Source organism: Phodopus roborovskii, unplaced genomic scaffold (genome assembly GCF_943737965.1).
Source record: "Phodopus roborovskii unplaced genomic scaffold, PHOROB, whole genome shotgun sequence".
NCBI classification, from domain to species: domain Eukaryota; kingdom Metazoa; phylum Chordata; class Mammalia; order Rodentia; family Cricetidae; genus Phodopus; species Phodopus roborovskii.
In genome coordinates, this window is record NW_026125295.1 from 16,522,501 (window position 1) to 16,547,209 (window position 24,709).

General features: G+C 41.7%; 1 protein-coding gene across 4 annotated transcripts in view; it reads left to right on the forward strand.

Moving 5' to 3' along the window:
* Nek11 (NIMA related kinase 11) overlaps positions 1-24,709 on the forward strand; it is a 212,526-nt gene that overhangs the window by 91,390 nt on the left and 96,427 nt on the right. For all 4 annotated transcript variants that reach the window (XM_051205802.1, XM_051205792.1, XM_051205809.1 and 1 more), the window contains 3 exons: positions 1,874-1,993; positions 3,580-3,673; positions 9,239-9,353. In XM_051205802.1, coding sequence (XP_051061759.1) covers positions 1,874-1,993; positions 3,580-3,673; positions 9,239-9,353 — 329 coding nt within the window. The remainder of the gene's footprint in view (positions 1-1,873; positions 1,994-3,579; positions 3,674-9,238; positions 9,354-24,709) is intronic.

Below are 24,709 nucleotides of genomic sequence, written 5' to 3' on the forward strand. Positions count from 1 at the left end.
GCTAAACTAAAACCCCCGTAAAGGCCAAAGCATTTATCTTGTTTATAATTTCCATTATTTCAAGAAAGTCTAAGTTTTATTTTTGTTTGTTAACAGAGGTGTGATAGTAGATGTTATCTTATTTTTAAAACAGTGACTTAGTCTTCCTAGTTCCATGTGCTTCAGGGGAGGAATAGATGTGTGTGTGTGTGTGTGTGAGAGAGAGAGAGAGAGAGAGAGAGAGAGAGAGAGAGAGAGAGAGAGAGAATAAAAGAGGGAGCCATTATAGGTTTGAAGAGAAAACTGACTCTAGAGAAATGTTCAGAGACCTACAAGACTGACCCCAACTAACAATTTGAGCAACAGTGGAAAGGCTACCATAATCGCCCTTCTCTGATAATGAGATTGATGACTAAGTTATCCACCATCATAGAGCCCTCATCTAGTAGCTGATGGAAACAGAAGCAGACACCCACAGCTAAACACTAAGCTGAACTGGAATCCAGATGCAGAGAGGCAGGACAAGACGAGGCTACAGAAACCCACAGAGACACCTGACCCGAACAAGGAGGAGCCAATGGGCCCCCAGACTGATAGATGGGAAACCAGCATTGTACTGACTCAGACCCCCTGAACATGGGTCTTAGTTAAAAGGCTTGGGCAGTCTAAGGGACCTCTGACAGTGGAACCAGGATGTATCCCTGGTGCACAAAAGGACTTTGGGTGCACATTCCCCATGAAGGCATACTCTCTTAACCTAGAGGCAGGAGGGAGGGCCTAGTTCCTACTCCAAATGACTTGACAGATTTTGATAACCCCTCCTGGAAGGCATCACCCTCCCTGTGGAGTGGGGGGGGAGGAATGAGATGGGAGAGTGGTTGAAGGGCATGGGAGGGAGGGAGAAAGTGAGGGAGAGAGGGAGGGAGGGAGAACTTGGATTTATATGTAAAATAAGAAAATAAATAAATAAAATTACATTTTAAAATAAAAAACAAAACAAAACAGTGAGTTAGTTTTAGCTATCATTTTGCAGAACAGTTGTGGAACAGTTTCCTGACACAGTTTACAATTAATGGCATGCTGGAATTCAATTGTCTGCAGGGCACTTTCACACTGTAAAATATTGATTTCAATTAGTTCCCTTTATTTTCAAGATCTGTGGCTGTGTTTCAGCCATTAAGTCTTATAAAATATTCCTGATAGATTGTCCCTTTCTGGAACACTCTGGTTGGTATGATATTCAGTGTCCTAAGGAAGAAGCTGAAGACAAGGAGTCTTTTGAAATATCTGTCCCCAACAAAGTCAGCCAGAAGGAGAGGTCACTGGGAATGTAGGCACAGGCCTCAGGAGGAGATGTCCCCGGGAATGGTAGGCACAGGCCTCTACAGTTGTTACAGTGCCACCATTGGACTGTGCATACATTATTTCAGGTGATATTCACTGTAGCCCATTCTTTACAGAGGAGGAAACCTGGATTCACATTCGGGCCCCTGACTACAGAGAGCATGGGTGGTGGAGGAAGAATTCGCTGATTTTCCAAAGACCATGGCCCAACAGTACACATAGATGAGTTCCTCTGGTGGCCTATTTACTCTCTAACGGCCAAGATCCCAATTTGTCTTACATTATAAAAACCAGCCACTGGCAACGAAATGAGCAGGAATTTAGAAAGTACACAATTTGCTTTTAAGCAGAAATCTAATTTGAAAATAATGCTGATTAACTCTCGTCCTGGTTGGCTCATTACCCACTCAGAGTTTATTAGATTTTCCTGGCCTGCCTCGGTACGCTGCTGCTCTCTCCATAGAGATACTTCTGTAAAATATTTGTTTAATTTTTTTTTCTGAGCATGTTTGGTATGAGTTGCATGTAGAAGAATGTGTATTACTTACAGGCAGAAAAAGATTCACCTGCAGACTCTCCAAGCCCTGTCTGAAGTGCAGAAAATGACTCCGAGAGAAAGGATGCGGCTGAGGAAGCTGCAGGCAGCTGACGAGAAAGCCAGGAAACTGAAGTAAGCTGCCTCCCCTTTGGGTGCCCCATGCCCTGCACTGCCTAATGGTGCTGTCAAAGAACTCATGCAAGGAAAGCAAAAGCCAAAACCAAAGCACATAGGATCACTATGTGTTCATTCACCTGTTCCCCCAAACAAGATTACTGGGCCATAGATTGGATGCCAGACGCTATTTACATCAGGTTTTCAGTACTGTGTGAAGACGAAGATCGAAAGGTAGGGAGGTTACTAGTGATGAAAATATTGTTAGGCTCTAAGGGAAACCTCATTGCTGCTGACACTTGGACCTAGCTGAATAGACAGTTGTGGTATTTTCTCTGTGTTAGTTACTTTTCCCATTGCTGTGATAAAGTTCCCTGACAAAATCAACTTACTGTATAAAGGGCCTGTTTTGGCTCACCGTTTGAGGGTACAGACCATCACAGTGAAGTCACAGGCAGAGGGATGCTGAAGAATGGGTAATGAACATCTTTGGGTGGGGAGGCGGCCTGTTTGTTTGCTGGTCTCTGTTGTAAATGCTCTAGTCATGGCCAGGTTCGGGCTATCAGATGATAGTATGGATTGTTCAGTTGTGGAAATATAGTGCAGTCTGTTCATGCTGGTTCCTATAAACCACTGATTGTGGGTTTACCTGGGGAAATACATGCCCTTAAATTACTGGAGCCATTACATCAACTCACAGCTTCTAGCCCATCTAAATGCCAGTGATGGTAATGTCTCCAATGTAGCATACATCCTGTCATTGGTTGAATAAAAATGGGGGGTTCCATCTTAAAGGAAGACATAAAAATCAAATGTAATACTTTGCATGTATATTATCATTATTATTCAGATTAAAACTATTTGTAGACAAAAGAATTGCATAAATATTCCATGTTATATACTAATACTGTTCCTACTTGGTCTTCATTTCACAAATTAATTGAATTAGAATTTTGGTCATTGTTTCTAGGATTCAAGAGGGGCTGTGCATTTTAGTTAATGTAACTGAGAAATGCCAACTGTGCATAATCTCATTAATATGTAGTATAAAAATGAAGCTTGGGAAACTAAGAAATAGCATGGTGGCTTCTAGACTGAGGCATGTTAGACAAAAGGAATCCTATGTCCTGGAAGTCTGTCATGCTTCTTGGTGACTATTATGGAATTGGATAGTTGAAAGCTTCTTAGATGTAGCTCTTTTGCCACTTTCCCTCCACCACAGTGCTCACAATTCCTTGATATGTAATTCCATTGTCCTTGTGTATGGGCTTGCTCATTATGAAGTACAATGAATCTCAGCCATTGGGGTAGCAGCCTCTTCACAGTCATGATGTTCAGGGGTGAGTGTTATCTTCTCCTGATATTCGAGGGGCTTCAGAGTTGACTAAGGAGCCACAGCTTCTGTAGTGTGTGTGCTTTGGAAGAGCATCACTTGAAATTTTGAAAAAAAATCATTTGAGATGCTACCCTGAGGGGCAGACCTGATAGTCTGGCTTCCTGATAACCAGGTCTACATGTTAAAACAGCAGTCATGCTTGTTTGTATACTATAGATATAACCTAAACAATTTGCACTGATTTTTTACATTCTTGTTGAATTTACAGAAAGATTGTGGAAGAAAAATATAAAGAAAATAACAAACGAGTGCAAGAATCCCAATTCCAGAACTTTGATCCCCTGAGTGTCGATATGCTTCATGTAAGCACCCCTATTTCATGTTTTCATGGGATGTTTCCTTGCTTTGGGTCCCTCGGATTCATCAGGCTAAATGTGTAGGAAAAAGATAGAAAAGAAAACACCCAGACCAACTTGGCCCACCTCCAGGGAGGGTTCTACAAGTAAGCCAACAGCTGATGATAACCCATAATCAAAGCAGCTTACATCTGCAAGTGGACCAGTTGATTCAGCCATCACAGAGCAAGTTGCTACTATTTACAAGATAATTGAATTGTCACCAAATGCAGAGATTATGGTTAAGATTTAATAGATCAAACATGCACATATCTGACCTTCACATCTATTTTTTGTGTTTTGCCTATCTAGTCTGTCAATCCCTTTTTGTCTTATTTTTCCTTTTAACCTTTTATGTTCTGTCTCCTATCCATATCATTCACACACTTTGATAATAACTTCACTCAAACTAAAGAACTACTATGGATAATGAATGAATGGAGTTGTAGGACCCTTCCTCCTGTTCTTCTGGATCTGAAATCTTTGAATGGCAAATGCTATTTTCATTCATGTTTGAGATTATCCCTCTGTGCCTTGGTGATAGGATCTAATATTAAGGTCATCTAAGTGAGGGTTCATTTGGAGCAAATGACACCAACACCAACCTCATAGCTCTTCTGATAAAAGCACATTAGGGTAGAAAAGCTTTCTAGATGTTCACCCAGAGGAGATCTCTATATTTGAGATGCTGTCCTTGAACAGAGAGAACCAAGCCTTGATTGTAGAACAATGCCCTGAACCTCAGTGTTGTAAATTCTGTAATTTAGATGAGTCACTACAGGCTTCCAAACCCTGGAACATGCAGAAACCTGAGCAGATATTTCTCTTAGAAGATCAAGGCCTAGGAACACCTGTTTTCTGTCCCTCTCTGAGCAAGACAATGCACATCTATCTTCCTAAAGTATTTAGACGATCAGATAGTCCAACGTGGGATCCCACAGTAGATCTCGTCTCCTCTGTGACTTCACGGGTCTCCTTCTGCTTACAGAGGTGGTCAACAGACACTAGAAGAGTGCTGGTAAAAAGTCCTCAATTCTACATAGTATTCTAAGTATTCTACTCCCTGCTATCGCCATTTATAGTGAAGCTGTTTGTGGCATCTGTCACTGGTCTCAGAGACTTGGAAAACTGTGAGAGTTTCTTCCTGCTCATGGATACTGGCAAGTAGAGAATTATTGGCTGAAAGGACATGGGATTAGCAATAGGATCAGGTCTCAACCAAGAGGAAAGTCTTCATACTACAAGTATGGAAGAATGCATGCCCTCAGGAAAACAGAATGCCTTGCTTCAGCACTCAGACATGCCTAGGCAGGCACTGTGAAGACATCCTATTGTAGTCGGTCTTTGCCCTGGCTCTGCTTTGGCTATATAAGACCAAAAACCAGGCATTCCCAAAGATCTAGACAAGGAAGTTGACAGGATTGTGAGGATTAATGTGTGCAAACTCCCTGCTCAATCACCAAAATAAACCAGAATGCCAGGAAACCTGAGATCAGAGGCATTTCTTTGTTACGGCTATGGCTTGAACGCCAGATATGGCGTTTGTTTTCTTTTTGTATTATGAAGCTTCAGTGACCTCCCTCGCTCCCCTCTCCCTCCTCCCTTCTTTTGTTCCTTTCAGAAAGGGTCTTACTATGTGACACAGACTGGCCTAAACTCATGAGCCTCCTGCCTCAGCTTCTCAAGTGCTGAGATTACAGGCATGCAAAGTCACACCAAGCTGAATAGATTTTGTTATCCATGTTATCACACAGAACACGGAGCCAGCCCAGATTAAGAAAGAGGTTTCTGGGGCTGGAGAGATGGCTCAGTGGTTAAGAGCATTGACTGCTCTTCCAGAGGTTCTGAGTTCAATTTGCAGCAGCTACATCATCTATAATAAGATATGGTGCCCTTTTCTGGTGTGCAAGCATACATGCAGAACACTGTATACATATTAAATAAGTAAAATCTTAAAAAAAGAAAGAGGTTGCGCAAAGATTCTGCTAGATTCTGTTGTTCCCAGCATTCATCCCCAGTGACTTCCTGTACTAGTTACTTTTCTTGATGCTGTGACAAAATACTCAACAAAAGCAACTGAAGGAAGTGTTTTGTTTTGGAGGAAAGTTTTGAGGGAACTCATAATTTGAAAGTATAGTCCATAATGACTGAGAAGTTATGATGACAAGGACATTGCATCTGCACTCAGGAAGTAGTGAATGATGACTTTCATTGCCCAGCTGTCATTTTCCTTTCTTTCAGCCTAGGACCTCAGTCTGTGGGCTGATGATGCTGCCTACATTAAGAGGAGGTCTTCCTTCTTTGGCTCAGCCTTTCTGCAAACACTTGCATAAACACACCCAGAAATGTGTTTCCATAGTGATTCTAGATCTTGTCTGACAGACAAGATTGACCATCATGCTTTCCTTTCTCCCAGCAAGTAGTGTGTGTGTGTGTGTGTGTGTGTGTGTACACCAGTGTGAGTGCATATGTATGTGCACTCAAGTGCGTGTATGCGCACACACTCACAGTCCTGTCCTAGCTAAAGATGTTGGTTCGTTCTTTTGAGTTTTCTGAGGTTGAGTACTATCTCTGGTCCTGAACTTCTCAGAAGGGTTTCCCAAGCTTGTGTGTGGATAGGAACATTGTTAACATAGCAGCATGGGAACAATAGGTGAGCCATTGTTTCCCAAGTTTGCATATGGATATGAGCATTTTTTAGCATGACAGCACAGGAACAATGGTGATTCGTGGTTAGGGCCCTTCTCTCTTTCAGAGGTCCCTTTGTCTTCTGGAAAACCTTCTGACCTCTCAGGTCCGCAGCCAGCTGGCTCTCTTCTAAATTCTGTGACTTACAAAACCCTTCTCAAACTTCAGGACATGCCAGAGTATCCTGTGTTATCTTGATTCCGATTCTGTTGGCCTGGGGTAGGGCCTGGGCTGTCAGATTTCTAATACGCTCAGCTTTGCTTCTGATGTTGCTGACCAGGATAGCAAGTGGGGCCCCTGACCATGACCAACCCCCTCTAGATGAAGGGAGAGCTGAAAATGACACCCATGAGCAGATCATTTCATGGGAATGGGAGAAAAGGAGGCTCGGCCTGAGGGGAAGACTCTCCTGTTGACCCCAGGAGGAAAGAGGAAGCAGCCAGGCAGGACAGAGGCAGGTTTAATCACACTCACAGACACAAGAGCGAGAGAGATGGGCTTAATGATAGAACAAAGGAAGAAGCTAAACACTTTGCAGAGGCCTGAAGGGCTTTCATCATCTCAGGGAAAGGCATTGTTGAGCTAAAAACGATGAAATACAATATGACAGAAACTGTATTAATCAGATGCAAGAGGCTGGAGGAAAATTCGATAAAGGAAAAATGCACCTGGCTTTGAATGCATTTCCTTGCCCCTTCTCAGCATTTTGATGCCTTCATTTTCCCCTAACCTCATTGAGACTCTGCTCTCAATTCCTTCTTTCTCTCTTGCCAGGCTGGAGCAAACTCTTCTGTGATTCGTTGTGGAGCGTGTGTTCATTGGATGTATGTGCATGTTCATGAGTGTGCATGCATGTGACGACCAGAGGTGAATATTGGGCTCCCTCTAGATTCCTTTCTACCTTATTCTGTGAGATAATGTCTCTCACTCAACCCAGAGTCCATTGATCATGCTATGTTGGCTGGCCAGCAAGCCCTACTGTCTCTACCTCTCGAGCTTTGGGATTAACACCTGCCTAGCAAGCACTTTACCAACTGAGCCATGTCTCCAGAAGCCCTTCATACATTTAGGAGAGTGACTTGATTTGTTTTCAGACTTTAATTGACAATGTCATGGCTGAATTTAGGTTTTGAAATCTTGCACAATTGAGTGTGAAATCATGTTTGACTCTACTTCTTAAGAGGATGGTAGCTTAAAAAGCGAAAGAGACAAATAAAGAGAAACCACACTGTTAATACACAAGGCAGGCAAGCCCAAGCTGTCTTCCTCAAAGAGAACTTCAGTGAGTCACAGTCAGTTGAGCCCCCCAGTGCTTCTTTGCAGATACCTTCTGAAGTGCATGCAGTGATGGTACCCTGCAGCCTCCGTGTTCTTTGGGTACTCAGAGTCCCAGCAGTGAACCTTTGCGATCTGGACCCAGCTGTACCTCCTTAAACAATCATCAGTACAGGGGGCAGCTCTGCTTCCTGCGCCCATTCTCACAAGTGCCTTGCTGATTTCATCTGACTTACGCATCTGACTTACTTACTACTTTGGACTTGCCCTTTAATTTTTTTTCTTAACAAAAGGCATTCTTGAAATAGTCCTCACCACCACCTTGAAAGTTGTTTATCAGAGAAAATAGGGCAATTCAGTATTGCATTTAGTTTGCAAACACACACACGTTAAAAAAGTAATAAAATACAAATGGCCCGTTGAAATTCCTATTAACATATTTGGACACTTTATCTTTTATTTTTATTTATTTAGTTAGCTTTAGTTTTGCTTTGTTGAGACAGTTTCTCATGTTGCACAGGCTCACTTCAAACCTGCCCTTTAGTCCAGGATTGCTTAATGCTCCATGTCTGTGGTGGTTTAAATGAAAATGCCCCGCCCACCACAGGCTCACATATTTGAATACTTTAGTCTCCAGAAAGCAACACAGTTTGGGAGTAGGGATTGGGATTAGGAGGCGTGGCCTTGTTGGAGTAGGAGTGATCTTATTGGAACCGTGTCCCCGGGAGTGAACTTTGAGGTTTCAAAAGCCAGTGCCTGGCCCAGTCTCTCCACTGCCCCCCCATCCCCACCCCCACCTTGCTGCCTGCAGATCAAGACTTAAAGTTCTCAGCTACTGCCCCATTGACATGCCTGTCTGCTTCCTGCCATGATGGTCATGGACAAACCCTCTAAAACTGTAAGCAAGCTCTAATGAAATGATTTTTAAAGTGTTGTTGCCTTGGTTATGGTGTCTTTTCAAGGCAATAGGGCAGTAGCAAAGGCAGCTTCTCCAGCTGGAATTATAGGCATGTGTTAACACAGTGCTGGAGATAGAATGAAGGACTTCTTTTATACCAGGGAAGCATTCTACCAGCTAATACATACTCCCAACCTCACCTTTTATGTTTTTGAAGCATGAATTCCTTCATCATTTCTTAGGTACTTGTCTTTTAGGAAATTGAAATTAGACTCTCAGGACTTGTTAGTCCAGCTAAGATGTGGAAGTCATTCAAGTCAACACTTTTAGTTTTGAGATGAAACTGAGAAGGGATAAGTTAGGTGAGAAACTATGGTTGCACATTGGCAATAAATACTTGCTCCTAGCTACTGACAGTTCAGGCCTATATTTGCCTGAACGTTTGACTTAGCTCCCTGGGCATCTTGCTTGGCTCACCTAGCTCTGGCCTAGATACTGGTTCCTACAGAGGTTGAATGCTTTGCCCAAGGTGGCTGTCAGGTTCAGGACCATTTCTCTTTTCCCAAAGTTTGAAGATGCTGTTAGGGTTAGGGAAGAAGAATGTGCTTCATGTGTGGCAGGGCCGTTTCCTTCTGTCCACTTCTCATGGTTTGTTGATTCCCTTCCATAAGGAATTGGATGAACGGACTTCCGAGAACCCGCCTGAGCCTCAGCCTCTTCCTTCCCTGAACCGCCATGAAGCTGAGCCAAGTTTAGAGGACACCATAGTTGGCCTTGGACACTATGGTATGTGTTTGTGTTACCTGTCATCAGGGTGCATACTTACATAAGGCAGAGCCTTTCTTTGCTGTGGGTCTCTGTGCTAAGGCTGAGGAAGCCAAATTACTCCTAGGTTAGCTCTGACCACAGATGCTGCTATAGAGAGGTTTGTTTCACTGTGGTAGACAATGTACTGACTGATCCGTCCAACTGCAACTAGTCAGTCCTACTCCCGATCCACCTGCTGCATGCTTACTCTCCATCATAAGCTACACAATTAAAAATAAAACAAACACACAGTAGCTTACGTGGGTCAGGTGCCTTATAAAATACCTTGAAATTTCCTATATTTTCTCTAAATTCATGTTTTAAGTATGATTTTCTCTAGGATACTTTAATTTGTTGATGAACCCTGAAATGATTAATTATTTTACTCTGGTCCTTGGGTTTTTTTTTTGTTTGTTTGTTTGTTTTTTTTTTTTTTTTTTGTTAAACATCCAGAGGAACCATTATTTGTTTAGCATGTACATATAAATTTATGCAATCATTTTTAAAGTTCTTTCCCTAATTATTTAATCAGTTTTTGATAATGAACTGGAAAATTCCCTCTGGGAAGTGTGGAGTTAGCCGTAGAAAAGGAAAGGGATAGAATATTAGTTACATTTGATATGCATTTATTTGGACAGAGCTGATTTAATCTAGCTAGTCATGGATTACCATTATAATCAAATGAGAAAACACAGCTGGAATGTTAAGGAGTTTATCCCTACTTAATTCCTTAGTTGTGGCACTAATGACTTCTTGCACATGAATTTTTAAAATGTTTCTTGGAGATTATAATTACATTTCCCTCTTTCCTACAGATCCTCATATATAATACTAACCCCTGTTCTCTTTTAAATTTATGACCTCTTTTTTTTTTTTTTAAATTGTTGTTGTTGTTGTTGTTGTTGTTGGTGGTGGTGGTGGTGTGTGTGTGTGTGTCTGCATGCATGTGTGTGTGTTCCTAAATACGCAAATACAATCTGCTCAGTCTGAATGTTACATATTTTTAGGGCTGACCATTTGATAAATAGGTAAGCAGTTTATGTGTTCTACCCTGGTGAAGACTATTTCTCACTCTAAGCATTTCTTAGTTGCCCATAGACTTTTGTCTAGGGTTCAGGCTTCAGCTCCATGAGATTTTGACCTTCCATACATTCTAGAAATGTTAAACGCTACACCCATGCAGTCTCATCAACATGGCTGCCTAAGCATTACCTGTATGACATAAATAGCCATGCTAATGTGCCCATTGATTTCTGCCACGATCTTCCCTACTACACACTAGCCTTGTTTTTCTGCAAATGGTAGCTGAATTTCAGAGCAATGCTTCTTGAAAATTGGAATAGCCTGACTCATGAGCCTGGGTTCACCCAGGGCATCTCAGACATGGAGGCTGCCCATCTGCAGTCTAACCAAATGCAATCTGTTTGTTTCCTTCTCAGTCACTGCTCTACTTTGTGTAGGAAATCCTCATGCCTTTCCTCTGATGAGAGTAAGAGGGGAGAGAGGCCTCCTTTGTTGTGATTTGAATGCCCAATGTTCCCATAGGCTCATGTATTTGGATACTTGGTCTCCAGTAGGTAGCTGGACCCCATGAGAGGGAGAAGCTTGTTGGAGGAAGTGGGTCACCGGACACAGGCAGGTTGTGGGTTTTATAGCCCACCTTCTCTTCCCAGCCTCTCTTTGCTTCCTGACTGCAGACATAATGTGACTAGCTGTCTCTGGTTCCTGCTGCCATACTTTCCCTGCCATGCATTTTGAAAAATGATTTTTAAATGAATTTTAGATGCTCATGAAACCTTCATTAGCCCGAAGTCTAAAGAACATTGTATTTGTGAGGAATGGAAGGGCATGGGGATACATGGACTAGAGTTGTCATTTCTAGAGATTTACTGAGATATATGTAGGATGGTATGGAGATATAGAAGCCAGTGGAATAAGGGATGATACTTCATAGAGTTTTTGTCAGGGGTCGTGAGAGTTACGGCAGGTGACAACTAGTGTTCACATGGCAGCCCACCAGAGGAGTGACTCTCTGATGGAGGTTAATCCTGTCCAGACAAGGCCCACAGGACCATCAGCTCTGGAAACTGTTGCTCACTTTGGATAAAGCATCTTGGTGTCTCCCCAATACCTACATTGTATTGCGTATTCTCATGTGATGTATATACATAATCTCATGGTTGCATCTCAATCTTATCTGTGATGGTCAGGAAGATATTTTTTTCATTTAGCAATATAGTTTTGATACATAGAATATATACTGGGACATGTTGCAAACTGAATCTATTTGTCCTACAAGGACTGTGGACTCTTCAAAGCCTGCCTTGTTCTTTTGCTGATTGGGTGACTCTGTGGGACCCCTAGGAGAAAATTTAGTCACACAGTCAAAAACCTTGGTTCCCACAGTCAAATCTCTGCTCCATTCCCTGAGATACAACTTAGAAGCCAGCTCCCTGCAATTACCTTTTATTTGTCAGGACATTTAGTCAGGAGAGGAGTCTTTCAAATAGGTCACATTTGGGACCTTTAAAGACAGGGGTATGTCACATCCCAGCTTGTTTGATTCATAGTCCTTCCCGGTAAGGTAAGGAGACTGGGTGTCCCAAATTCACCCAAAGCGGATGTGGGAAAGTACTACCTGTGTATAACTCAGAAACTACAGCACAAGGAAAGAAGAATAAAGAACATGATTAGAACAGCACATGTGTTAGCTCACTCTGTTACCTCTTAAGATAGGAAAATTTCTAAGCCCTTTGGCTCTGCTGAAGCAATTGACCTAACCCTTGTCAGGGAGTCAGTAGAGCTGGACTCTGCTGACCCTCTACCCCACCCCCACTGAGTTTGCTAGTTTAGGTTCATTGCAGACATGGTTATAGCATCCAGTGGTCAAGGCCATTTTCTAGTCATTCATGGAAAGACAGACCAAGTGGCCCTTCCTGTGTTTATGTTGCCTTAGATGATTTCAACCTGAGATTATCAAATGTGTTGCTATATCTTGGGGTGGGCCATCTTTAATTCCTTCATAGGGTTCTAAAGCTGGTAATAAGATTCTGGGACACAATACAGGCTGATTGAGGTTTATTCAGGGAGAATTCACTTACACAAGACACAGACCACCACTGAGGGTTCCCTGCTCCAAGGACATCCTCAGATCTTCTCTGTCTCCGACCTGGGAGTAAGAGAGAGCATCCGGGTCAGGACCCAGACCTAGACTCCACCAGTCAAGCCCTCCCCTGTCCCCATGCCCCAATGGGCGTAGTCAATATAACAGGTGTGGGCAGGGTGGATATCTCACTCCAATTCCCCTTTTAGTCTAAAGAAAAGATTTAGGCTTGATATGTAGCTATATACAAGGACAGTAAATATCAACTATGCTCTAGGAGAAGGAAAAAAAGAACATACACACTTAGGCCTATTGCCAGTGAGGTAACAAGAGCAAATGGCAAGAACTACGTATCCAGTCCTAGGGTGAAGGCATAACAGAGATTACTATGGAGTTGTCCTAAGCTGGAAGGTTAAGTTTGTACCTAATATTTCTATTTAGGAAGAGAGAGAACAATAATCGTGACAGTCTAATCTTCAACCTCATCAAAGACCTGAGAAGGAGAATAAAAATAATAGGGTAGGTAGGAAGTGCAGGCAAGCAGCTTCCACAAGATGCAGCGAAGACAGAAACAGCAGGCTACCTGGACAGTCACCTAAAGTCTCACAGCAACGTCGGGGCAACCAGCTTTGGCTGAGGCCAAGAGTATCTGACTGAACAACAAGAAGCAGGGAGGTAGAAAGGCTGTCTTACCCTGATTTGGCAAGGATCAGCAGTCTTCTATGTTTGTCTCCTGCAAGCACAGTAGGACAGCATGTCCAAAGTCAGTGGTTGAGGTAGGGGTGGTTCTTTGCCCAAGAGGCCATTAGCTGAGGAGAGAATGGACTCCAGAAGGAGTGACATCAGTGCCCAACATTTTCTTGGGAATATCTTGGTGCTGTCAGGAGCAATTATGTCTCATGTCAAAGGAGTACTAATATTAAAATATTTAAATGCCATATTCTGCAGGTCTATAAAGTGTTTGAAGATCAAACATCTATGTCTGACTAATCTCATAGGTATGAGAAACATGGATGATTATAATCTGTAATACTTAGGAGCATAGCTGTATAAATGGCTGAAACTTCCCAAAATAATTTAGAATTGAAACGTCTTGACAGGAGGTAGAGCTGTATAGTGCAACATGATAAAAGATATCCTAAATTGTATCAATATACAAAATATCTTAAACATATGTAAAAGTATACATATATAGAATATGATAAAGATATCCATACACAAAACATTGTAAACAGAAAGAAGATCTTACAGAATATGGAAAAATATAATATGCAAATTATCTGAGAAAGGAATACAAACTTAATTTTACATAAGTTAAAACATATAAGAATCTATAACAATATAAGTTATATACAATTAATAATTACTAAGATAATTCAAAATAAGATATGTTAACCTACCTATATCCCATCCTAACCATACCCTTCCTGACCATAACATATACTTATCTTAAAGAGATACCCTAGTCTGAATATCACCTTCCATACCCAACCCTAAGCAACTGAAAACCAACCCTATACAGGTGTAATTATCCCCAATGCCAACAGTAGGGAAAGGGAGTGTTGTTTTCTTAGGATTACTTCCTGCTGAAATGGGACTATGATGACTCCATGGGATCCTGTAGGAAAAAAAAATTAAGGCAACAAGATTTCTTGAGGGGACTAGCTATAACATTTATAGCTAGTCTCTGTGTGGCAGGTAATGCTTGACTGAAATTCTTATCTGAGGCACTGGCCAAGGTATAATAAGAAGGTGCACAATTTCAGCTAGCTAGTCTGGAGTTGTCTCAAGCATTATAGTCCCAAACCAGTTTTAGGGTAGTATTTGTAGCTCAGATGCATCAGATGGAATTAAGTGGAATCAAAGAAGTGGGGCCCCATCTTCTTTCCAGAGAATTCAAAGATTGCTGTTAGGAGTTGTAATTGTTCCTTGTGAAAAACTTAAGCATTAATATCAACACAGAAATTTCAACTATAGGTATGCATATTGGTAAAGGCAACAGTAAGGATGAAAATAAGTATGAAGAAAATTACGATTTCAGAGAGAAAACTGGGTTTAGACAAATGACATTCCCTAGATTTTGTTTTCTTCTGTCTTACACAAATTGGCTTCTTGATATAAGACAAAACTCTGAATTTTATTTTAACAACTGCTTGAATTTAGAGGAGAGCCAAATCCAATTCCAAAGCCAGAATCGGTTTACATGAATTGGGACAAAAGAATACTAAGGAGTAAAGAAAATTAGATTTTTGTATAGAGGTAGTTCACCAGAATTAGATATTGGTAACATAAGTCATATTCTTCTTTGTTTGATGGTTCTTTCTCGATAGCTGTCTTCTTTTCTTCAGGTACCTACACATTTAGTGTCTTTTGCCTTTTGAAGATGGGTAATTTTTGATTTCTGTAAAGACAAGAACAGAACACTTCCTCTACCTTTGAGAAGTCTTCATACAACTTGTGGGAAGTACCTTGTTGAATGACTTATCACTTCTCCTCATTAAGAGGTTTCTCTTATTCAAATCAGATCTTGATCAACTTAGATGGTATCCATAGCTTTTCTTCTCGTATAGATACAAAGGCGAAACTACCTTTCCCAGAATTCTCCTTGTCTCCTAGTCCCACCTATCTTGCTTTCCTATTGGCCAACAGGGCTTTATTCATTAACCAATAAGAGAAACATATTTACAGAATGACATCTCCCACCAGGGTCCTTTATGACTCATGGTGTCATCTTTTTCTTTTAAATATCCAGGTGGAAAGCAGGTGATTTGAACTTAAGCACAATGTTTTCAGTATTTTATTATTATTTTTTTTTAAAAAAAAGATACCCTCTAGTGACTCAGTAATTCTATTCCTAGTTGCTTGAGAGAAAAGGAAACAAAACTCCAAGAGACAAAATGCAAATGTCCTTACAGGTACAGCATCAAGCAGCCAGGGAGGTATCCTTGGAAGTAAAAAGTAGCATCTCCCAAAACAGAAAACATGAGTAAATTTAAAAAAAAAATGTTCTAAGTGAAGACATCTCACACCAGAAAGTTTAGAATGAAAGGCTCCTTTTCCACCAAAGCTAAACTCTAAAGAGATAATTATCCAAACAAAAAGGTTTCAGTTTTGAGCAATGCAGAAATTATAACTTCAATCCATGACACCTTCGAAGACCAGGTTGGCCCCTGTGGTGTCCAAAGGAAATTTGATTTGTTTTTCCTTAATTAAGACAGAAATATATGTAGATTATGGAATAAAAAAGCCCATTGTCACTTGTGTTTTGCAAAAGAGTTGGCAAACTCTGGTAGTCAAGTGGCAGCATTTCCTTCATAAAGCTAGCATGCAGGTCCTAGAGAGACTTTCCCTCAACACTTGTTAAGACAAGGGAGAATATGCTAGACCCCCCCCCAAGGCAGTTCCTGGAAAGACTGCTTACAGCCCCAGCTTTTCCCCCACTGCCTTTCAGGTCTATGTTAGATGGGTATGGCAACAGAGTTTCATGGGTATGCTCCATTTCTCATGGAGTTCTAGAACCAGCAGATATCACTGTGACAGAAATGAGGCTACTGGCAACCTGGAGTCCTGATGGTAGAGAAGGAGCATGGCCTTAAAAGGATACCAAAGAACCTTTTGGGGTAGTAGAGGTGTATTGCAGCCAGAGTTGAGCGTTTTTCAAAACTAACCCAACTCTATAGTTTAAATGAGTACACTTCTTACTGATAAACTGGACCTCAGTAAGATTAACTAGTAGAAACAAGCTGTTGAGATGCATAGGAAAATAAAGGAAGCAAGAAAGCATCATAATAATTCTAGTGTTTGTTGAGTTATTCTCATCCACAAGGAACATGGACAGAGTTGGGGGTCTTAGGAGAAGTTTTAGAGAAAGTAGAGGTCCTTTGATGCCTCTGCCTTCAGGCTCTGCTGCAGGAGGGTTTGTTTGGAGCAACAGCAACCCTGTAGGCAAATGAGAAAGGATCTAGTGCCCACTAATGCAGCCCTGGATAATGTTATGCCAACTTGCCACAAGCTAAAGTCATCTGAGAAGAGGGGACCTGAGTTAAGAAATTACTCCACAAGTTTGGGCTGTATGCAAGTCTATAGAGCATTTTCTTATTATCATAAAAAAGAAAGCAGATTGACTTTGTTGTTTTAAGAAGTGTATAAGATTTGAATTATCTGCCTTTCCTTTTTTAAGATTTATTTATTTTATGTATATGAGTGATTTGTCCTCATGTACATCCGCACACCAGAAGAGGATTTCGGATCTCACAGGACTACAGTTATAGGCAGTTGTGAGCTGCCATGTGGGTACTGGAACTTGAACCCAGGACCCTTGGAAGAGCAGCCAGTGTTCTTAACTGCGGAGCCATCTCTCCAGCCCAAGATTTGAAAGATTCATAAAGATGTGGGAACAAACTGTATAGTTAATGGCTTTTTCTACTTTTGAGTCTACACTGCCCTAGTGTGTTAAAAATTAAAATATACTTTGTTTCATAATTAAGCCTGAAAACTTGGATTGACTTCCTGCTTTAAAAACTACTATTGGGAATTTTGCTAGGTAACGATGACAAGTCCTTTTAGTTTCTAAGAGATCCAATGATAACCTAAATTTCCCTTACAGGAATAGCAATTCAGATACAGCCTTAAAGTGGGGCACTTGCCTCAGGCTCCAAGACTCACAGGGAAGTGGGACCTTACATTTCCCTCTCTGTACATGTTGGTAATAGCTACTTTAGTTCCATACCAACAAAATATGTTAGAATAATGGTATAAAAACACTAATGGACCTTTGGTGCTTGAAGAAAAATATCTGGATGTGCAATCCACCTAAAAGCTTATAGACAATGAAACTGCATTCAGGGTTTGGTTTGGGGGTGATGTTTACAACCTATTTTGTGAAAATTGCCAGGGAAATTCACAGCATAAACTAAGAATTAATATTTTTTATTCTATCTCTAACCAAATAAATACATTGTTACAAATATTAAAATGTATTTTCAGGTTATTGTCAGACATTGTATAAAGTATTATTAGCAAACAAAACAAAAACATGTTAACTTTACTTTATGATGCCCACTTTAGTAATCCCAAACACAAAAAAGCTGTCTTCAGTCTGATGATGGAGTACTTACTCTGTTAACAGTAGCATCTTGACAGTGAGTGCACACTGCCTAAATATGCTAGCACACTTAAAAAATAGCCTGCCATCCAACTATTTACTTCTGTAAGAGGGATGGCTACCACTGTAACCTTTTGAATGAGTAAGGAAGAAAATGCACCTTTACCCAACATTTCAAAAAAAAAAAATTATTTTCTTGTTTTCTTTTTTTATATTCTTTTTCTTTTATTTAAAAAACCCAGATTTCTTTTTACATACCAACCCCAGTTCTCTTTCCTTCCCTTCTCCTCTGCCCCCTTCCCTCACTTCTCATCCTCCCCATCCACTCCTCAGAGGGGGTAAGGTCTTCCCTGGGAGTCAACAAAGTCTGGCATACCAAGTGGAGGCAGGACCAAGCCCTTCCTCCCTGTTTCAAGGCTAAGCAAGGTATCCCACCATAGGAAATGGGCTCCAAAAAGCCAGTTCATGCACCTGGGATAGGCCCTGGTGCCAACACCAGGGTGCTCCCCACAACAGATCAAGTCACATAACTGTCACTCACATTCGGATGGCCTAGTTCAGTCCCATGCAGGTTCCCCAGCTATTGTTAGTCCACAGTTCTGAACAATCCAGTAAACACCCTCCATTGCCTCTGCATCAGCTACTGCTCAAGGTCCTTGCCTTGTTTGAGTTCCTGCCCTGACTTCCTTTGATGATGAACAGCGTGATATGGAAGTGTAAGCCAAGCAAACCCTTTCCTTCCCAACTTACTTCTTGATCACAGTGTTTCATGGAAGCAATTTAAACCTGATACCAGGCATAACAGAGCAAGCAACAAAAGCCCTGAGCTGGGTATGATAGGGCAGGCCTGTAATCTCAGGCCTCAGGTGTAGGGGATCAGGGGTTGAAGGGCAGTCTGGACTATGTATTGAGTTTGAGGGGAGACTGAGCTATGGGAGACCCTGTCTCCAAAGCGGAAAAAAAGGTAGACCTGTAAGGAGTAAGGTTTTTTCCCCCTCCGATCTGGTCCCACCGCCACGCCAGGCCCAATTAACACACCAAAACTCTGTATTTGATATAATGCTCTTGGCCAGTTACTTGTTTCTTATCAGCTAGCTCTGTCTTAAGTATTAACCCATTTCTATTAATCTAAGTATTTCCACGTGCTCTCATCTTACCTAGTGGGGCCGGCATCTGGTCTCTCCAGTCTCTCCATGTTGACTCCTCCCTATCACTTCCTCGAATCCCCCTTGTCTCCTAGCCTCGCCTATCTTGCTTTCCTATTGGCCAACAGTGCTTTATTCATTAACCAGTATGAGAAACATATTTACAGAACGGCATCTCCCATCATAGACCAGATTGCAAACCTGCTCATGACAGAGAAGCCAGGGAGATGCTAGCTCAGAAAACAATACCAGGCACTGGGGGCTCTGAGGCATTCCTAGATTTTCTTCATTATTCTAAAGCTTTTCTCCCTTCAAGCATGATTTAGGAACATTGATGGTAGTTTTATTAATATTTGTCACCTACTTCATTGAGTTAGGTGTGTGTTTTATTACGGTTTTTCTTCTGATGGATAATAATTGATTGCCAGAAATAAAGGCCCCTGCAGTCATTCACTGATTCTCTGTATTCTAAAGGATAATTAGAATGAATATAATATTGAATTTAAAAATGTGTATTCTCCGCCCTGAAGCATATTTAATAATTCAGAGTGTTTCTTCTACACGATTGGTCTCTAAAATTTAAAACCTATATCCAGTTTGAAAAATTAAAGTGGGTACAGATGAACACTGCCCTAGCCAGACACTTTGCTGTAACATCCTAAGGAGGAGTCACAGAACAGAACAGTGAGACCCAGGAGAGCAGCATTCTTAGAGAAGCGCCATTCCTCGACCTCTGAATGCAGTTCCCCATCTAAGAAGGCTGTGCTTCTCCTCCTAGCAAAATAAGAATAAAACACAGCCATTAAACTAAAGGCCATGCTGCCAAAGAACAGCACACTTAGTTACCTCACCTGGCCCATCACAGTTCAAGATCGGAATGAGCCAGTTAAGCAGAAAATGAAACAATATCCATTGCAACTTAAGGTTAGATGGTAAAATTTTATGTAACACGCATTCCAGTGGTCTGAACAGTCCTTCGGTGGATGCATTCACTCCCCATGCATGTATATTCTACATATTGTGCTGCGTGTTCAAGTAGTTACTACTTGGAGAATATATTATGATGTTTAGCAGTACCTAAGTTGCCATGAGACTCAAGAAAGAGACCAATGTAGACTTGTGTTTGAGTCTTGACTTCCTATGTGCTAGCACTCTGATTTTGGATAAGACACTTACTCTAATTATAGTTTTTATAAATCATTGCAATAGAATTAGTGATCCCACTATGAGTATTAAATGAGATGGGATGCACTAAATGGCACTTACAGTCCCTGACTGTAAGGGACTGAATAGGGACTGTTTTTACCCAGCTAGACAGACTAGCTAGAGGGTACTTACTGCCTCCTGGCAGCCTGTTGGAATTCAATCAGTCCTAAGTCCTGGCTCAAAGATATCCTCTTGGCTTAGCCTCTTCTGATACCTACCACTGGTATTCCTTGACTGTTGTCGATGATTTTGTTCTCCTTAGAACTTGCTTTATGCTACTTTGTAGAACTGTGAGTCTGTACCTGAGTCATGCCCTAACCTGTCTTCTAAAGCTGGGATATTGTTACTAACAGACCTTTTGAAATTACTTCTTAGGATGCAAACTTCATTATATGTTAATTAAAAACTTGCATTAAGTTTTCTTTACTCTTGTGCTTGACACATGTATACACTGAAAAAGGATCATATCTGTTCTCATCCCCCCATCTCCTTCATCCCCCTCCATCTCCCTCATTTCTCTCCAACTCCCCTTCTCCCTCATCCCCTTCCACCTCCCTCATCCCCCTCCATCTCCCCACCCCCTTCCATCTTCCTCATCCCCCTCCATCTCCCTCATCTCCCTCCATCTCTCTCATCCCTCTCCATCTCCCTCATCACCCTCCATCTCCCTCACTTACCTCCATCTCCCTCATCCTCTTCCATCTTCCCCCAAACTTCCATCTCCCTCATCCCCTCAATCTCCCATTAAGTTCCAATTAGTACTTCCCATATGTGAACAGGACCATCCACTACAGCATATGAAATGTACCAGTGGCCACACATTTATAAAAACTGCTATCAATGTCAGTTACTCCTCAGTAAGGGATAGTGGGGGGGGGGGGGCTGCAGAACGCCTCCATCATCAATGACAGAATTTTGGCTGGTTTGATCTTGTGCAAGTAACCATGGCTGTTGTGAATTCATGTGTGCGACAGTTATGTCATGTTCAGCAGTTCACATGTCATAGCTGTTGTTCTTTGCTGCAGCTTTGGATGATGAAACACGAACCACCAAACTCAACAAACCCACATGGAGTTTATTGGGTAAGGGAGCGAAGGGAGGGGTGGGTGTTAACCAATTGGGAGCAGATGGAGGAAATGCTTGCTTAAAAAGGGAAAGGGAATGGTTTAGAACGAGGCTCTGCAGTTGGGCTGTTGAAACTAGAGTCATGGAGCTGCCATTGGCCCATTTCCAAGTGGCCTCTGCATGCAGAGTCCTTATGCAGCCACTTAACGCATGCACAATGTAGCCATGCAACCTTTGACAGCCTTTGAGCTGTCAGTAAGGAGTCATCACCTGTCAAAGATAGATCCCAGGCTTAGGGGAGAGTTGCCTGGAGAAGAATGATCCCAGGGTGGAGGGAGAACCCAAGGATTAGAGAGGCCACAGGACTAGGAGAAGGCCAAGACCCAGGAGAGCACTGGTGCAGAGTGACAGGTGGGTGCTGAGGAGAAACCACTGGGGCAAGGGAAGAAGTTGGGAGCAGGAACAGGGCCAGGTTGCGCAGGACCCAGGGAGAGGGAGAAGCCAGGATATCAACAATAGCTCCCATCCCCATCATGTATCTGTTCCCTTTCCATGATGTTCCCTGAGCCTTGGTGTAGGAGTGGTGAGAAAGATGTGTTTGGCCAGTTGTGTATCCCGTCATTGACTGCTGCCCCTGCAAAAAGAAGCATCCATGATCAATGTTGAGAGCAGCCTGGGTCTATGGACAGAAACACAAATGTTTAGAAGGCAATTTGGCAGCATGGTCATTTAGCAAAATAGCAATTGCAGGTCCTACCTAGGGTCTGTGGCCTCCCTAACCATGGAGTTTGCTCAGGATTCAAGCACTGGATGTGAAATTCTCTCCTGTGGAGTAGGCCTTGGATCCAGCTGGAGGCCTGGGTGTGAGAAGTGTAGCATCTATCACTGAAGAACTGACCTCTGTCCTTTTCAGATTTGTCCAGTCAGCAACATGTCATGGTAGCAGCACAAATGGACTAAGATTGAAATAAAATTTGTAATGATACTTGGCTGCACAGAGGTAGGGAAATCTGAGGCCTAATCAGTCTTTCCATAGGGCTTTCAGAAGCTGGGCTGCCATGACTCCAGAAGCCAGAATCCAGACTTGTGACAGGGCGTTATGTCTGTGTGCATGTGAGGAGTCTGAATAGTTTAGTGTCAGTCTCGTGACATTTCAGAGTGGAAACACAACATTGCCTCTAAATGTATTCCATTATACAGCATAGGAAAGGATTTTAAAGTTATCAGATTTGCAATGGATATTGTACTCAGGCATTTACCTATTTAATTTATATTGCTAATAGTTGATACTCACATGTAATATTCTTATTAGAAAATGGGAGTAAAGTTCCCCTATGTGTAAAGGGTACGGTTTTTCCACCCGCCGCCTGGTCTTGTCCCGCCGCAGAGCTGCCAGCCCCAAATAATGCACAGAGACTCTGTATTTGATACAATGCTATTGGCCAGGTGCTAGTTTCTAATCGGCTAGCTCTGTCTTAATTATTAACCCATTTCTATGTATTTCCACGTGGTCTTACCGAGAGCGGAGGAATGGCGGTTCTGTTCTCTCCAGGCTCTCCATCCTGACTCCTCCTTACTACTTCCTCTTCCTCCTTGTCACCTAGTCCCTCCTATCTTCCTTTCCTATTGGCCAACAGTGCTTTATTTATTAACCAGTATGAGAAACATATACAGAATGGCATCTCCCATCACCTATGTATTATGTAGCTGTTTCCTCCCAATTGGCATGGCTCATGAAACTCTCAAGGCACTGGAGGTCCCTCCCCATTCCCAAGGTTACATGAGCAGAAAACAACACCTAGGGCCCAGGGGCTGCAGCTCTCTGCCAGCTGTGCAGAGAACTGAGTGATACAGACTTAGGCATTGTCACCCACGTGAATGAAACTGTCAGAGTCAGCCATGCTCCTGTAAGTCACACCCATAAACTCACTGGTTCACCAACCAAGACCTGGCTGGAGCTGTTTCTTGGTCTGTCTTTGCCTTCTCTAATTGGTGTAAATAGACAGATCTTCATGCATGCCAGGAAAAAAAAACTTTACAGCATTGTGGTTAGACCTAGTTACAGTATAAGTAATAAAACTCACGTGCATGGTTCTGTCACATAAGGCATGGTTTTCAATAGTACAGACTAATCTTACTGTAGAATAAAATGGTCTGACTTCTTTGCATGACTGCCTCTAACAAGCCTGCTGATGAAAACACTGTGTCTTTTTAGTCCTTTTGGTTGTCTTATTAAGCCTGAAAGCAAAACTTGTCACTAAATGTTAAGCATTTAAGAAAGCCCTTACATCTCTTAGTTTAGTCCTTGATATTTCTAGATTTTCTAGTTTGTGTCCATACAGAACTTTGCCCAAGCTGCTGGGGTACAAAGTTATATTTGTAAGGGAAATATTTATAATCTAAGCTTAAGTCTCCCTTTCCATTAGCCAAAAAGCTGTTATTGTAGGCAGTAGAGTGAGAACCAGAGTCCCACACTCCCATCGTTGGATCTATAAATATTAGGTTACATGACAAAGACTGAATTAATGTTGCAAATGGAACCAAGGTTTTGAATCAGCTAAGTTCAAGGTGAGAGATTGTTCTGATTCTTTGAATAGCCTCTGTGTAGTCACAGGGGTACTTAGATAGGAAAGAGAGAACCGGAGAGATGACTCAGTAGTTAAGAGCACTAGCTGTTCTACCACAAGACCAGAGTTCGATTCCCAGCACCCACATGGTAGCTCAAGGCCTCTGTAATTCCATTTCCTTGAGACCCAACACCCTTTTCTGGCCTCTGCAAGCAATGCTCCATGTGCATGCCCATAAAATAAAAATAGATTTTAAATTTTTTAATGGGAGAAGGCAAAAAGGAGGAAGACCTGAGAGGTGGTATGGAAAGACTTAGCCCCCATTGCCGCTTTTAAAGATACAAAAAAGGTGACAAGTTGGGGGACATAGTGACATCTCAAAAGAAGAAGATGATGAGGAAGTATATTCTGACGTGCAACCTCAAACAAGGAAGAGATCTGTGTTAGATGTGAGGTGACAGTTTAGTATTACTTTGTAAGTCACTAAATTTGTGATAGCTTGTGACTAATACTCATAGAAAACAAATACAGCTATACTAGATTTTATCTGCTTCCAGACAAATAGCCATAGCCACCATACTGCTTTGTATGGTGTGTGTGTGTGTGTGTGTGTGTGTGTGTGTGTGTATGTGTGAAATGATTGAAGTATTTTGATTGAAGTGTTTTGCTTTGTTTTTAGGTCAGGCATTAATCTATATGTTTCAAATAGACATTCAAATATTTGGTGTCCCAACCCATATAAAGTGACTTTTCTGTTTTGTTTTGTGATAGTTGAGGGCCCCATCATACCAGTTACTTATTGTTGTAGGTAGGAATGCTTCCTTTATTGATCATCTGTCAAAAATCAGGCTTTGGGAAGTAAAATAGAACTTTACCATAGCAAAGTAGTTTTTTGGCAAGGCACCATGGGGACAGCATCTAATGCCTTTGTCATGTATAACTGACATCACTTTCCATCAACTTCTCCTTTTCCTCTCTTGTTTCTAAAATAACTATCAAAACATAAAAATTAAAAGCTTTCAGAAGGATCTGAAATAATTGTCAAGTTCCACGGGTGCGGCCTATGTGTGGACACCATCACAAACTTGAGATTTTCTAAAGTCAATCAAGTTTCCTTTGTTAACTTCAGGGCAGTAGGCTTTTGA